At 37.8% G+C, this 13,404-nt stretch overlaps 1 protein-coding gene across 1 annotated transcript in view; it reads left to right on the forward strand.

The window, feature by feature from the left end:
- The window catches only part of MKL1 (megakaryoblastic leukemia (translocation) 1), a 148,132-nt gene that overhangs the window by 30,230 nt on the left and 104,498 nt on the right, over window positions 1-13,404 (forward strand). Inside the window, exon 4 of the mRNA XM_012735117.1 lies at window positions 3,880-3,941. Coding sequence (XP_012590571.1) covers window positions 3,880-3,941 — 62 coding nt within the window. The remainder of the gene's footprint in view (window positions 1-3,879; window positions 3,942-13,404) is intronic.

Below are 13,404 nucleotides of genomic sequence, written 5' to 3' on the forward strand. Positions count from 1 at the left end.
TGTGTGTGTGGATGAGGGTGCGGGGTGCTGTTGGTGCTGTGCTGCAGGCAGGTCTCCATGCAGGCACTGAGTCAGTGATGGTGGAGATGTGTTCCTTCTGCTAATTTAATGACAAAGCACTTAGCTCCTCCTGTAGCCTCACTTGTAAGGAAGCCTGGAAGAGTCATTTAATCATTAAGAAAATGTTAGAGTTGATATTGTTTCAGAAAAGGAGTATTAGGAACTGTTGTGGGAGAGACCTACTTTTCCCTTCTTATTATACTCTAGACTTTTTTAAGCCATGGTTATGATAACCTACTTTGAAAAATTAAAATAAAGGAAATAGCATGTAATAATTCCATTTTTATTCTGCCTAAGGAAATAGAAATAAGGGCCTCTCTGGTGGCCTAGGGGTGTTAGCTCTTACTACCCCTACAGCCTGACTTCGATCCCCAGCCAGGGAGCTGATCCTCATGGTGCAGCAGACCTTTTCTGTCTCCCTGCTGCTTCCCTCGGCAGTGGATTTCAGTAGATCCGCCTGTTCTGCTCCCCGCTTTGTATCCAGCAAATCCTCTCACCTTCTGCACCTCAGGCCTATACCCCAGTTCTTGTATGCATAAGTAAATAAAGAAATCTTTAAATAATAAATAATAAAAAAATAAAAAAATTTAAACTATTAGTTGATTCACATAGTTGGAAATTTGGGGGTTTGCCTTTTTTAAAATACCAGTGTCAAACCTGGTTTTCTTTCCTTTCACCCCCTCCCATTCTGTTCTTTTTGTTAATTTGTTTACTCTGCGGCTTCCATCCCACCTCCCCAAATTAAAAACAGCAAATGCAAAAATAGCATTATTTCAGAAAAAACACTTATTTGAAAGAAGATTCTGGATTGTATGAAGTCTTTTTATTTGTGGGAAGAAGATGGGGTAATCTCTTAGATTATAAAAATTATTTACATCCTCTCTGGAATGTCAGGAATACTTTTAAAGCTGAACTTCCAGTAGATTCTGTGAGAGCATCAATTGAGCTGTGAAAATAACTGGTACGAATTTCCACTGCTCAGTCTTTTTTTTTTTTTTTAAGATTTATTTATGTATGTGCCATGTGGGCCAGCCCCCTGGCCCAGGAAGGCTGCAGATAATTTAGTAGTGCTGTGACTTAATCTGTTGTGCCACCAGGGAGGCTCCACTGCTCAGTCTTTTACGGGCAGCATTCCTTAATCTTTAGGGAACACATATCTAATCTTTTTAGCTAGGGGGAAGGGATAGGTATTTAAACTTAGGTTTAATTTCTAAAACAAGCAGCATATTTGATTGTATGTAGGAAAATAAAATTCACTGGGCTAGCAATCAAATTTTGATCCCAGAGTTTCTGTTCTCAAGCCATTGAACCCTTTCTATACTGGTTTCCCTATTGAAAATGAGAGATTTAGATGTGTGAATTTCTGAAATTTAGTTACAAAAATTTAGTCATTCCAGATTTTCTTGACATTTCTCTAAATCTGATAAAGTAAAAGAGCTTTATTTTTACAACATCACCATATGAAAATGTAACTCATTTCAATATAGAGTAATTTAGACTTGGTTTGTAAAGAAGCTTAGTGAGAGAATGACTAATCTTTTTATAAGATGGTCTCATGTGGAAATCTGTTCAAAATATATTCTCTGAGAACTTTAAAAATCCAGGATCTCATTTTGAGATTAATAAATATAAAACATCTGTTATTAACTTCTATCTTCTTTTTATTCACCTGTTTTAAAAACGCAACTCTTCACTACTTAGGAGTTGACTTTTTCTGTTACAGCTTCCATCATAATACTATTTAATCATTCTCCTTAAGTTCCTTTTCCTGAGAATAAAAGAATTGAGTTCATCATCCGTTTACGTAATGAATTAGGGAGTATTTTAAGCTTGGCATGTTCAAACCTGGCTGACTAGATTAATATGTGGACAGACATGCACATTAGAACATTTTTTAAGTTCCAAACCACAGATATGCTTTAAATGAACATGGGCCTGTATAAAATGAGTGCTTCAGTCTTGAATAACACAGGCATTCTAAATGTCTGTTGTCCCAGGTCACTGCTTTGCAGCAAGGCTCTTAAACTTGCCCTGCATGTTTCTTCCCCTGCGTCAAGCACCAACAAGAGCAGAGTTTGGAGAGGGTATGTTCCTTTGGCACTCTGCTGGCTTCTGCTTTCGGCAGGGAAAAAGGCTGCTGTTTTACTTCTTAAACTGCTTCCATATGGAAAGTTTCTATAAATAAACCTTGGATTTATGATTGGACTTCCAAACCTGTGACCACTGCGACCCTGGCTGAAGCCAGTATAAACATACGTACTGCACGCAGCGTGGCACCATTTCAGCGGGAGAGATTGCCAGCCGGCATCTCATTATAAGTGAACTCAGTTACTTTCTCCTCTCTATTGGCATGGACCAGGACCTCGTTGTGTTGTGAAGCAAACAAGTCAGTTTTTAGTGTCCACTTTGACTTTTTGTTCTTGAATTACTGGTGTAATTATTAATGACATTTATGAAATTTAGTAGAAGTGCACTAGACTTTGAATTGTGTAAGTATATTGAAGGAGCTGACTTTAGAATAAATATATTGTTATTCACTTTGTAAATTTGAGTTGCCTGGCTCGACCTCAGTCACCAGGTATCTAAGTGGGCACCTGTTATGTGCAAGACACGGTGCGAGGCCTTCAGGGGTATAGAGTTGTATAAAACATGCTTCCTGTTCTGACTAGCAAGGAAGAAAGAAAAAAGGAAACCTGAGGACAATAAAGTATTTTACTGCTCTAGTGGAGAGATGGACAAATGCCATGTGGATGTGGTAGAGTGGTGAGTAGGTAACTCTGAGGAATTGGTATACACTTCAGAATAATGATTCAATTGGATCTTAAATAATGACATTATTTACCACGGCCTGCCTTTGAGTGTCTGCCATATGTTAAGATGTGTTACCATATTAGTTCGTGTTACCCACCAGGAAAAGGGAGGAGAACATTCCAGGTAGTAGAAGAAGCAGTGAAATTATGAAAGGTTGTAAGTCCTAGAGTGAGGAAGGTTGGTTTGGCTAACGGGGGGAGAAGGAGGGTCAGTGACCAGGGTAAAGGCTAACAAGGCTGATGGGTCAGACCTCAGATACACTGTGTCTGTGTCTGCTGCTGTGTTTTTGTTGTTGTTTCCTTGCCTTAAGAGTCTTCCTCCTTTCTCTACCAATGTGTCCAGTTTTTAAAGAGGTCCACTCTAAGGACCTCTTCCACGAAGCTTTCTTCCCTTTCCCAAAGGCTATTGATTTTACTGAAAAAACTGCATAAAGAGAGGCTGTCTTTTAAGAGGGCACTGTGTTTCTGAACTGTTCATTGTAGTTTAGTCTGATCTCCCTAACTAATGTCTCCATTCCTAAGGGCAAAGAATGAGTCCTCTTTAGTACTCTGTATAGTACTAAGTACCTAATGACTGGATGACTAGGGAACATTTATAGATAGCAACCATTGGGACCGTCCAGATACAATGGTTGAGACTGACTACATTTATTTTAAAAGCATTTCTTAAAGCCAATAAAAGCAATTTTTTAGAGGTGTATGCCAATTGTTACTTGGATATAAAATGAATTAGAGTAATTATCTCACATTGTTGTTTCGATGATTAAATTAATCGGTATATTTAAGCACTTAGAATAGATCTTAGCATATAGTAAATGCTCAGTTGGTTTTACCTTTTATTTAATTCCACCTATCTGGACCTTTTTGCCAGTGACATAGCTCAAGCACTTGTGAAGATTGGGTGAAAAGGGTAGATGGGAGATCAGAAATAACTTCCTACCTTTGAAACTAAATACCCTTTAAGGCTGCTTATGTTGCATGAACTTTTATTTTTCTGTTTGTGTTTTAGTGATCACAAGGTATGGTTGGCATGGAATTGAATTTCACCTGTTTGTGGGAATTATAAACAAGGTAGGTCTAAGGTTTATATACTCTTTCCTGCCTCCTTTCCGAAAGTATTAGTATTTTCAGTTCTGCTTAACTTGAAGAGATAGATCTGGCTACCATCGTTGAAAGAAACACTCTTTTGCAGCCTCTCTTGTGGCCCCAGTGTAGTTGTACTAGTTTGTGTAAAGCTGAGGACATCTGTTATCTTGTTAGAATGAGTTATATGTCAAGAAATAACACAGTTTAAAATGACGGTGGTCGTAGAACAGAACCATGAACTCACGCACTCTCCATGATTCAGTTCTTGACAGAAACTTTTGTATTGAGACCATCATGTAGTCTTGGGAGAGTGGGGGTAGTGGTAGGATCATTTTTTTCTGGTCATTCAGTAGCTTATGTGAATGGTAGACTAAATGCATCAAAGGGCCTGTCTTGACAGTAGCCAAGCTATTATGGCAACTACAATTTTTAATGATGAAAGAATCTGTCCATCTGTAACCACTAGAGTTTGATCTGACACAGCATTTTTAGTTCCTGCCTTAAGCTACAGAGCCTGAATAAAGGTATACCAGATACGATTTTGGTTCATTTGTCTGTCCTGTCTCAGACACCCACAAAAGAGCTGTAGACAGTGGCCTCACACAGCTCTGCAAACCTATTTCTGTCAGGACATTTCCTGTCAAGGTAAGGGCTAGTGCTGGCTGAGGTAGCTCTTAGGTCTGTGGGGACCCCATTGCTCTTTGGTGCAGTGAACTTGATAACCAAAAATATGACAACAGTTCTTATCACAACCTGTGGACAAGGATTTCATGAACATGCCTGGGGTTCTGTGGGTTGGTGACAATCTTTGGACTTTTGCTATACCTGCTCTTAGAATAGCATAGGTTCTTGAGACTGACTTTTGGTTATAAAGAACAGGTGCCATTAATACATTGCTGCCAGGAAAAGGATAGGCCTTGGAAATATGGTCCATAGCTGTTTAGAAGGGAGGTGGGAAGGACAGATTTAAGTTTAACCAGGACTTGAATCCCATCATCATCTGGTGGCTTGAATTCTAAAGGTCTACTTTGGGTGGTCACTCAGGAAATTATCTTTCTATTCTCCTGCTTTATATTCAGGTGATAGTAAACAGGAATGTTTCATGAAAATACTGTAAGAATTAATGTAAAGAAAGGAAGTGACACTTAACTGAATGCCCACAAAAAGTGAGGCACAGTATTGGAAACTTGCAATGTATGTATTTTTGAAATATATAAAGTTCATTGAGATTAAAAGTGTTAAAGTATAGGTAGATGTGCTATTGTCTTGACTTTTTTTAAAAATTTATTTATTTATGTATACAAAACTGGAGAATAGGCCAGAGGTTCCTGAGAGACAGATTGGGGACTAGAACAGGCAGATAGAGTGAAATACACTGCTGAGGGAAGCAGCAGGCTGGACAGGAGAGGTCTGCTGCACCATATGGGTCACCTCTGGGGCTGGAAATTGAACTTGTGCTGCAGTGTCTGTGGACAGCTTCATAGCATTTTGCTTTGCGCCACCAGGGAGGGCCCTTCTTTTGACATTCCTTGTAGCCACTTAGAGGAGATAGTTATATATTAATATTTCATTGTGTCTGCTAGACATTCTTTTATGAAGAAAGGACATTCTTTTATGGAAAAAGGAAGAAAATACTTATTACATGAATTAATGGGATTTTTTTTAAAGATTTATTTATTTGTGCATACAGAACTGGGGTACAGGTCAGAGGTCAGGGGCGGCGAGAGGCTTCACCAGAGACAGAGTGGGGAGCAGAACAGGCAGATCGACAAAGTACACTGCTGAGGGGAGCAGTGGGCGGGTCAGGAGAGGTCTGCCACGCTATGTGGTCACCTCCGGGGCAGGTGGGAATTGAACTCATGCGGAAGTGGCTTTAGCTTCTCAGTGCTGTGCTTTAACCCGCTGCGCCACCAGGGAGGGCCGGGATTTTTTTTTTTTTCCTGGGCATGCTATTGATTCAGCCAAAGGCAGAGAAGACACTAGTAGGTCTGAAAGTAGAGACACCTGTGCTGTTTTGGAAGTTGAGACTCTTGACCTAGGGTTTGCAGGGGCTGATATTTTCATAGCTCAGAGCTTTATTGAGTTATATACTATGTGAGTTATAGTTGTTTATAGGTATAGTTTTGTTTGATCTGTTTGTAGTTGCAAATGGGGTAGATGAAATATAGTACAGGTGTTTGGAGAAACTTCTGAAAAAAAATCCCTGAACCAGTGCAAATTTGTCTTCTCCAAAAATAGCCCCAAGTCCCTCATTTGGATGTTTTTTTACTGCCTGAGGAGTTGACTCTAGTCATCATGCTTGTAAATAAATTATACATTTAAAAACATTATGAATTTGAGTTTCTTTTAAATTTTCTTTAGAAATTCTTATCTCAGGAGGCACAATCTCTACATTTTAGGTATATGTAATGTGAGAACAGCATAAATTGTTACTTCTCTTAGCTGACAGGATATTAAGTTGAAGGTTACTTTTCTATATTTTACACTTAAGGTTCCCAAATCTATTGTCTTTCTAACTTTTAAGATAGTAAGATTTTGTGACCCTAAGTAGGTTCTCGAGGGCCACCTGGAGATAGATACTTTACAGTTAATCTATGAAAGTTTTTATTTTCCTGTCTGAATGAATTTTGTGATATTTCCCCTCTTGACTACATTCTTCCTTTTGTCAGGGAAACCTTAGTGTAATTTCTTCTTAGCAAGTGCATACCACTAAAAAAAGACAGCTTTATTGAGTTATATACTATAAAATTCACCTGTGAAGTATAGAATTCAGTGATTTTTAGTGACATGTTAGTTGTGCAACCACTACCACACTACAGTGCTGTATTTCCACTACCCTCTACCTGCCCTTCATAAATACTTTTCATTGTACTTTAAAGTCGTGCACAGTATTTAAGTTCTGTATAAAATTTAATCCTTCTAAAAGTTTCCTAACAATCTAGCTATTGTACATCCTCTTTCTTCCTCTTATTTATATTTTAATTTATCGTAACAGGTTAAACATTCCATTCCCATTTTTACTCCATTCTCTCACCACTTTTTATTTATGCTTCACCATTTATGTTCAGTTGCTTCTTGCTGCTTGCTGTTTTTTTACCCCCTTCTGCTCATCCAGGGAGTTTGGAGTCTTCTCCAGTTTGGGCACAAAGGGAAGTCTTTTTTTTTTTTTTTGGCTTGAAGTTAGGAAGAGGCTTTTTTTTTTTTTTTAAACATTTATTTATTTAGGCCCTCCCTGGTTGCGCAGCGGGTTAAAGCACAGCACTGAGACGCTAAAGCCACTTCTGCATGAGTTCGATGCCCACCTGCCCCGGAGGTGACCCCATGGCGTGGCAGACCTCTCCTGACCCACCCGCTGCTCCCCTCAGTAGCGTACTTCGTCGATCTGCCTGTTCTGCTCCCCATTCTGTCTTGGGTGAAGCCTCTTGCCGCTCCTGAGCCTCTGGCCTGTACCCCAATTCTGTATGCACAAATAATAAATAAATCTTACAAAAATTTATTTATTTATTCATACAGAACTGGGGTAAAGGCCAGAGATGCGGAGGGTAGAAGGATTCACCAGGGACAGAGTGGGGACCAGAACAGACAGACTGACGAAGTACAATGCTGAGGGGAGCAGCGGGCGGGTCAGGAGAGGTCTGCTTCACCATGTGGATCTCCTCGGGGCAGGCGGGGATCAAACTCATGCGGAAGTGACTTAAGCTTCTTCGTGCTATGCTTTAACCCTGCTACGCCACCAGGGAGGGCCCGGAAGAGGCTTTTTCACCACTTTTAAAAAAGTTTTTTTACCTTTTATCAAAAACAAAAGGATTTAGTTTTTATTCGGTGAGTTTTTTTTTCTTCTTTATAATATCACAGGTGTCTCAGTAAAAAGATACTTGGTTTCCTGTTCATTTGTTAAGTGTTTTTTCCTAAAGATTTATTTATTCGTGCATAGAAGAACTTGTATGTAGGCCAGAGGTATGGGGGGGGGGTGACAGGATTCACCAGAGACAGTGGGGAGCAGAACAAGCAGATATACTGAAATCCACTGCTGAGGGGAGCAGTGGGAAGACAGGAGGGGTCTCCTATGCTATGTGGATCATGCCTTGCTGGCATCAGACTTGTGCTGAAGTGGTTGCTGACAGCTTTGCAGTGATGTGCTTTTAACCTGTTGTGCCACCAGGGAGGACCCTAAATTATGTTGAGATGGAAAAAGACACAAAATGATATATGTTATTATTTTAAAAGGAAATACTTGATTATTTTTCTTTGTGTATACAGTTCAGAAATTTGTTAATTTGGAGACTACTGCTCTGTTCAGATACTTAGTAAATAAAGTCAATAAATATCCTAGTGCGCCTGAGCTTTTTAAAATTTCATTGCAGCATAACAAATTGTCCTAAAACTCAGCAGCTTAAAACAACAATAAACATGTTCAGTTTCTGTCTCTCAAGAATCTGGGAGTAGCTTAGCCAAGTGATTCTGACTCAGAATTATACTCACATCCGCCTGGGCGGTTGTCAGCCTCAGACTTGACTGGGGCAGGCGGGTACGCTTCAAGGTGGCTCACTCACATGGCTGTTGGCAGGAGGTCCTTACTAGATGATGGAGTTCTCCCGAGGTCCACTTAAGTCTTGTCATGGCATGGCAGCCCTTAGACTCTAGACTGATTAAGCTGGCGGGGAATGGAGGATGTCACAGCACCTTTTATATATAGGACACCTGCTGCTACTTCTGCGACCTTCTGTTCCTTCGGAGAGAGTCACCAGGCACAACCATACAAGGGAGGGGCGTTAATTTCCACCTTTTGGAGGAAGTTTTAAAGAATTAGTGGGTATATTTTAAAACCACCACCATTATTATTTGAATGAATTTGTTTTACCTGTGGGAGTTTTAGCACTGTTGGTTTTTGTTGTTAATCTCCAGTAGGATTTTGTTTTTGATTTATTGTTCATGTATATTATCTGGGTTATTTCTTTTTTGTAATGGAATCTTTAACTTTTTAGTTAAAGTGACTAAATGAGTTATAAATAAATATGTTCTTTAAAAGTTGGATGAATCTTCTCCCAAAATTCACAGTAAGCCGTGTAGGTAATGAAGAGTCTATGGTGTCATTAATGAATGGTTTTTAGAACTGGAGAAATGCTTTCCTGCTACCAGAGGCTTTTGGAGTACCCTTCTCAGACAAGTTATGCAAGGTTACAAAAGAGGGGTGTAGACTAGCTATTGTTACTTCCACACCTCTATTCACTTTTTTTTTCTCTTCACTTTTACCCCCCTGTTGTTCATTGCACATGGGTGCCAGCCTGAGGGAATATGTGGTAACCGAATCCAGCCTGAGTCCTGGTTGTCTAGCTGTGTGCCTGCCTAAAGAAGGCACCTTTCTTGAGTTTGTATTAAGGTACCTTATGTTCTTAACTGAAGTCATCAGTTACTATCTTTCTATTTTGCTAAATCAGTGAATACTTTTTTTCTTTATAGTAATTGGTTCATCTATGCTAGGGGCAAGACTCCTCTGAGGCATTGACACTGTAAAGGATTTTATTTTCTTGAAACTTTCTGTCCAGAAGACTATTTTTTCTTATCGTTCTTTAACTATAATGTTACTCAGTATCTTTGGTAGGCTGCACATTCTGGTTAGCTTCTTACTGTAAGCAGGCCTCAGGGTGCTGTGATAATCAGGATAGAGGTAGTAGAACTGTCTGAGGACACTCAGATTCTTCACACTCTCACTCTTTTCACCTGTTTTGTATAGAGCTTTTTATTTCACTTGGTAAAAGAGAAAGAATATGTGCAGTAACTCTTATTAGCTGCTGCAATCATTGCAGTGCCTGACTGAGGACACTGTGTTCAGCTCAACCCTGTATGTGCTTGACCAGATTGCCATTAGCCTCTTTCCAAACAGAAAAAAGTGGTGATGTGTACACTGTGAGTCTGTGAAACAAATGAACTGATTTTTTGGCAAGTATAATCTCAGAGAAGCTAACGGTATTCACCTGTTGTTAGTTAGGGGTATCCTGGCTTGGTTTGCTTATAGTTTGGGCCTTTACCCAAGGAAGTCAGAGTTAGATAGTTTTCCACAGTAGAGAAGGGTGTGTGAGTGAGTGTGAGTATGTGTGTGTATGTGTGTGTGTGTATAAGTAAGTTTGTAGAGTTAAAAATCTTTATTCTGTAGTTGAATTGGAGAAAGTGACTTTAGGAAAGTTTTAGACTATGAATAAGGGTAGATTAGATTAATTTCTTTATAAATAGATTAATGGTTGCTGACTACTAGAAGGGGAAGACTAGAAACTGACTCCTAAAAGATAAGAAGTTTCTATTTGGGGTGATAAAAAAAGCTCTGGGATTAGATGGTGGCAATGTTACTTTTGTGAATATACTAAAACCTCTGAATGTACTCTTTTAAAAAATGAATTTTTGGTAAAATAAAGCTGTCATTAAAAAATTTGGATCAAATTGTCCATTTTGTGGGTAAGATACCTTTTTTCTTTTTGGCTAAGTAGAGCTGTTGTATATGAAATTCTGACACATATGTTCCTTTATTAAAGATACCCCATATCTTCATTTCTTACTAAAATATTGGTTTAATAACCAGTGCCAACTTGAAAGCCATACTTATGAAGAAAGGATTCTTCTGTTGAAAGATTGAATATGCAACTTAAAATTCTGTAACATGACTATGGGTGAACACAAAAGAATAAGTTGCATATTTCATATGTAATGATCTGTAAGTGGAAATATTAAACAAGAGGAAGCCTATGTGTCTAATAAAACTAAACACTGACTCATTGTCAGATAGTGAGATACTATTTCATACACCTCAATTGCAAATATTTTAAGAATGTGTTATTTTTGGAAAGTTTTTGTGAAATTGAAGATTGATACATGCGATGACCCAGCAGGTCATATGTTCTATCAATGAACTGTATATTTATGCAAAAGAAAACTTACAGACATTTAAATTTCAGCTTTTTGTTAGTAGGCAAGATTTGGAAACTATTCGGTGAGGAATGAATAAGTAAACGCTGGTATTTTAGTGTATTACTATGACATGGACTGTGCTGGCATAGACAAATCCTGGAAACCTTGTTTGAGGAAAAATGGAAAGCAAGTTAAAAAAAGTTAAATATGATACCACTTAGGGTTATTTATAACAAAATAATACTGTGTTGTCTATGGGTCCGTTTATATGCTGACATTTTAAAAACATGGATTAGAAAAATACATGAGCTTCAGTAGACTAATTCTTCTGAAGGGGAGAGGACAGTAGAAAGAATAGAGGAACATCAGCTTACCTACAGCTTTATATTTCATTAAACAATCCAAAGCAGATGTAACAATGTAATTGTTGTATTTGGGTTTATTACATTATCATCTCACTTTTCTGTATTTTAAATTATTTAATGACAAAAAATTTTTTTTACTGAAAATTCATATGGCATTGATTTAAAAGAATCAATCCAGCTATACATTTTTTTTTTAAATTTTACAACAGTTTATTTTTACTATAAACTGTTCATTTCAGCTATACATTTTTCTTTGGTTATTTCCATGTTTACTGGCATACAATTCATCCTAATGGTCATGAAGGTTTTGAAGGTTTGAAAGAAACATAAATGCTGTGGGTTATATCATATTTTTATTTTAAAATCCCCTCATCCTATCTTGGTATTTTTTTGAGATTGAAAAATGCCTTACCTGTAAACTATTGTTCCATAATAATTGTAACATAATAACATTAGCTGTTGGTGTAATGAGGTCCTATTAGAAGTGTGAGGGTTTTTATGTGTTTCAGTTAGGTCGTCTTTTCCCCTTGAGAGCTGGTGTCTGTTGGAGGTGGTGTGACAGTGTGTGCACCTGTCAGGTGTGTCAAGGAAGGTTGTGTTATTGGCAGGCACATACTACATTGCTTGCTGTTATAGAAGTTTGTTACTAATATTTTAATATACATTTACTGTTCATAATAAGAAAGTATAAATTATTAGGGGTTAGTGTGGTTTGGTAGCTTCCTGGAGTAGGACTTTTTAGAACTGACCATTAGAGTGAGGAATAGATGACAATTCTTTAGATACTTATCTTAAGTCTTAGAGAAATAGATTTTTATAGGCATGCCTTTACAAGCCCTGCGGTTTCCTTAGTGTTTATTTCTAAGTAGCTAACTTGACTCTGGATAGTCTTCTTAGTAATATCAGTTTCCTTTCTGTCATTCTTTTTTTTTTTTTAAAGATTAATTTATGCATACAGAACTGAGTGCAGTAATGTATGTACAGGCCAGAGGTGCAGGGGTGGTGAGAGGATTCACCAGAGACAGATTGAGGAGCAGAACAGGCAGATCGATGAAGTACACTTTTTTTTTTTAAAGATTTATTTATTTATCCATACAGAGTTGGGGTACAGGCCAGAGATGCCTAATCTGTTGTGCCACCAGGGAGGGCCCCCTTTCTATCATTCTTAGAGAAAAAAGATGTTACATGGACCTCTTCTGTTTAATACAGAGGATGTTTACTCCTGATTTCATTTTTTACCCTGAACATGACTGGGGTTTTATATTTTAGATTGAGTTTTCAAGTGAGACTACCATGCGGAGGGGAAAGTTTTTTTTGAGCTGAGTTATGGGGTGGTAGGTAAGTGGTGCTGTTGAAAAGATCATGGATTCTATGTTTTTTGGAGCAGATATTTACATCAGATTTAGATTGAACAGAGTGTCTTCTCTGACTGCTCTTTCCACCTACTCTTTGAAGGCATGAGATGGATAGTATTCTGGATTTGTTTAGAAATGTTTGTGTAAACATGACATCATTTCATTGACTATATCCCATCTTTGGAGATATGTATCTCTATATTCTTCACCTATTTGAAAATTGAGTTGCCTTTTTATATTGATTTGTGAGAGTTTTAATGTCCTGAATAGTAACACCTTATCAGTTACATAATTTATAAATACTTTTTTCCATTCTTTGAGTTTTATTTTTACTTCTTAGTACTAGATGTGCAACATTAACATGTTTTTAAAGTGGTATTTCTTTTTTTAAATTTTGGGGTAAATTTTTTGCTCTTCCATATGCACAGTTTAAATGTTGATGGTCTTTATCAGTTTCTTCCTTCGGTTGCACTTTAGGTACCTAAGAAACTGTTGTGTAATTAAGGTCACAGAGATTTACATTTTCTTGGAAGAGAAATTATGTTTTTGACTTAATTTAGATCTTTGGTAAAGATCTTTGAGTTAATGTTTTTCTAGCTTCATTCTTTTCATGTTGAATAGATTATTTTTTCCCCTACTGAATTGTCTTGGCATTAGTTGTTCATCTGTCTGTTCCAATTGATTTGGGCTGTGGTAATTATTTTTTAATTTATTTTTATTTTTTTGTTACAAAAGTTTATTTTTACATAATTTTGTACCTTTTTTTTTTCCATCTCGATTGTAATCCCCGCGGGTTTCCCATCACCAACTCACCCCTGTGCCACCACC

Source organism: Condylura cristata, unplaced genomic scaffold (assembly GCF_000260355.1).
Source record: "Condylura cristata isolate star-nosed mole 26May11 unplaced genomic scaffold, ConCri1.0 scaffold00004, whole genome shotgun sequence".
Classification (NCBI taxonomy): domain Eukaryota; kingdom Metazoa; phylum Chordata; class Mammalia; order Eulipotyphla; family Talpidae; genus Condylura; species Condylura cristata.